Here is a 2,426-nt window from a genome sequence, read left to right as displayed (position 1 = left end):
TTGGGACAGGGTCTCACTCTGTTGCCCAGGCTGGAGTGTAGTGGTGCCGTCATGGCTCACTACAACCTCAACCTTCCCAGGCTCAGGTGATCCTCCTGCCTCAGCCTCTTGAGTAGCTGGGACTACAGGCATGTGCCACCATGCCTGGCTAATTTTTTATTTTTTTTTGTAGAGATAAGGTTTTGCCATGTTTTCCAGGCTGGTCTCAAACTCCTGGTCTCAAGCGATTCTCCTACCTCAGCCTCCCAAATTGCTGGGATTACAAGGCATGAGCCACCATGCCCACTCAATAACCTGATTTCTTATTGACTCTATTAAAGCAGCTTATGTCAGGCAAGGCTTCTCGTTCTGTAATTAACTGACTTTTTTCTTGCTCTACTCATAGTGTAGAGTGATGCGAGACCTCAAAGGTGCTCATGGGAACATGAAGGGTCAGTCCCTGGGCTACGCCTTTGCAGAGTTCCAGGAGCACGAGCATGCCCTGAAAGCCCTCCGCCACATCAACAACAATCCAGAAATCTTTGGGCCGCAGAAGGTAAGCCTCACCCTCTGGGAGACTTGTTCCCTGAGGACCACTTGCAGGAGACGAACCTTCTTCATGCCCAGTATCCTCTGACATTTGACGGGTGGGAAAGGGTGGCAAGTGGACACACAAAAAAAAGGGCGGGTTGTGGGAGGATGTGTGAAGGGGAACAACTCAGCTCATTGCATGCATAGATTAAGAAGTCTAATGAATAACATTCTGTCTCCCTCTGACAGAGACCAATAGTGGAGTTCTCTTTAGAAGATCGAAGAAAACTTAAAATGAAGGAACTAAGGATCCAGCGCAGCTTGGTACAGAAATTAAATGGTCCATATTTTTAAGGACATAATTAAACTCTTCTATTTTGTTCAGTTTGTGCTTCTGCCCTCATAGAGTAGTTCTTCCCTCAGTTAGGTTTTTTACTCCCAGTTCCTTTTACTCCCAGTTCCCTAAGCCTCTCCAGGCCATTGTCTTATCTGCTGACCCGTGTCTGATAGCTCTACAGCAGAAGGGAAAGGAAGGAGAGAGGAAACAGACTAATGCTATTTCCAGTCGGCAGTTTTTGACAGTGTTTGGTGATAGTACATGCCAAAATTAATAGTTGAGGCTAAGGTTTCCCATTACCTGTAGCTTTCAGTTATCTCTTCCATATTTTCTCTTATTGGCTCCAGAAGTGTGAAGCCTGATAGTTTTAGTACTGTTTTTAATCTGGTGTGGTATAGAGGGTGGAACAGGGACTTTAGGAATAGGCGTACTCATCCTCAGACTCTGGCTCTGCCCTTTTTTGCTACCTGTTCCTTGGCAGTTATTACTGCTCTGAACTTCAGTTTGTAAAATGGGTGAACAATTCTGGCTCACATGATTGCTGAGGACTAAATGAGATAATACGTGTCCATCGTCTAACATACTACATGGTCAGCACGCAGTCAGTACTCATTCCCTTACCATCTTCCCCCAGAGCCAGATTATTCTTGACTCTGCCATTCTTGGAGTTCTCATTGATACTGTACAGCAAAGCTAACTTGCATATAGAGCAAACATTTGTAGTCTTTGTAGTGTATGCCAAGAGCGTTATCAACAGATGAGCCATTCTGGTGGTTAATGCAATGGCCCTGGGTTGGAAAATCTGGGATCTGAGGATTGGTCAAGGCAACTTTGTTATCCTAGATAATAGAATTGTTTTTTACCTTTGGCCATTGTTTTAGAGGTGATTCTGAAGCTACCAGTTTTGTTTGTTTGTCTGTCTGAGATGGAGTCTTGCTGTGTCACTCAGGCTGGAATGTAGTAGTGCAATCTCAGTTCACTACAACCTCTGCCTCCTGAGTTGAGGCGGTTCTCCTGCTTCAGCCTCCCGAGTAGCTGGGACAACAGGTGTACGCCACCATGCCTGGCTAATTTTTGTATTTTTTTTTAGAAGACATGGGGTTTCACCATGTTGGCCAGGCTGATCTTGAACTCCTGACTTCAAGTGATCTGCCTGCCTTGGCCTCCCAAAGCAATGGGATTATAGGTGCGAGTCACTGAGCCCAGCCTTGTTTGTTTTTTAACATCCAGATTACTTTGTTTGTTGCCCGTATTTATATTCATACTGTTCTTTCTGTGTAAAAATACCTCTACTCACTTTGCATATTCAGATAAAATGATCCCTTTCAAGTAGCATTCCCCCACCTCTCGCAAAAGATATAAGGCCCTCTTTACTTGACTTTCATGAACTTCCTTAAGCTATGTAGTTTTTTTTTTTTAACTTTGGTTTATTTATGTGTGCATCTCTTATCTCCACCTGGCTGTGAGTCCTGAAGGGTAGACACTATTTTTTGTGTGTCCTAGAAACACACTGATACACAATAGGCATATAATAAATGTTCATTGCATCATTGTACCTCTCTGGATTTCTTTTTTTTTT

The 2,426-nt window shown here is 43.9% G+C and overlaps 1 protein-coding gene across 2 annotated transcripts in view; it reads left to right on the top strand.

Annotated features, from left to right (window-relative positions):
• Positions 1–2,426, top strand: part of RBM28 (RNA binding motif protein 28) — a 38,441-nt gene that overhangs the window by 25,889 nt on the left and 10,126 nt on the right. For both annotated transcript variants that reach the window (XM_017549493.2, XM_017549492.2), the window contains exons 15-16: positions 386–535; positions 760–834. In XM_017549493.2, coding sequence (XP_017404982.1) covers positions 386–535; positions 760–834 — 225 coding nt within the window. The remainder of the gene's footprint in view (positions 1–385; positions 536–759; positions 835–2,426) is intronic.

Source organism: Cebus imitator, unplaced genomic scaffold (genome assembly GCF_001604975.1).
Source record: "Cebus imitator isolate Cc_AM_T3 unplaced genomic scaffold, Cebus_imitator-1.0 Scaffold219, whole genome shotgun sequence".
NCBI lineage: Eukaryota > Metazoa > Chordata > Mammalia > Primates > Cebidae > Cebus > Cebus imitator.
This window is presented reverse-complemented; position numbering and strand designations above follow the sequence as displayed.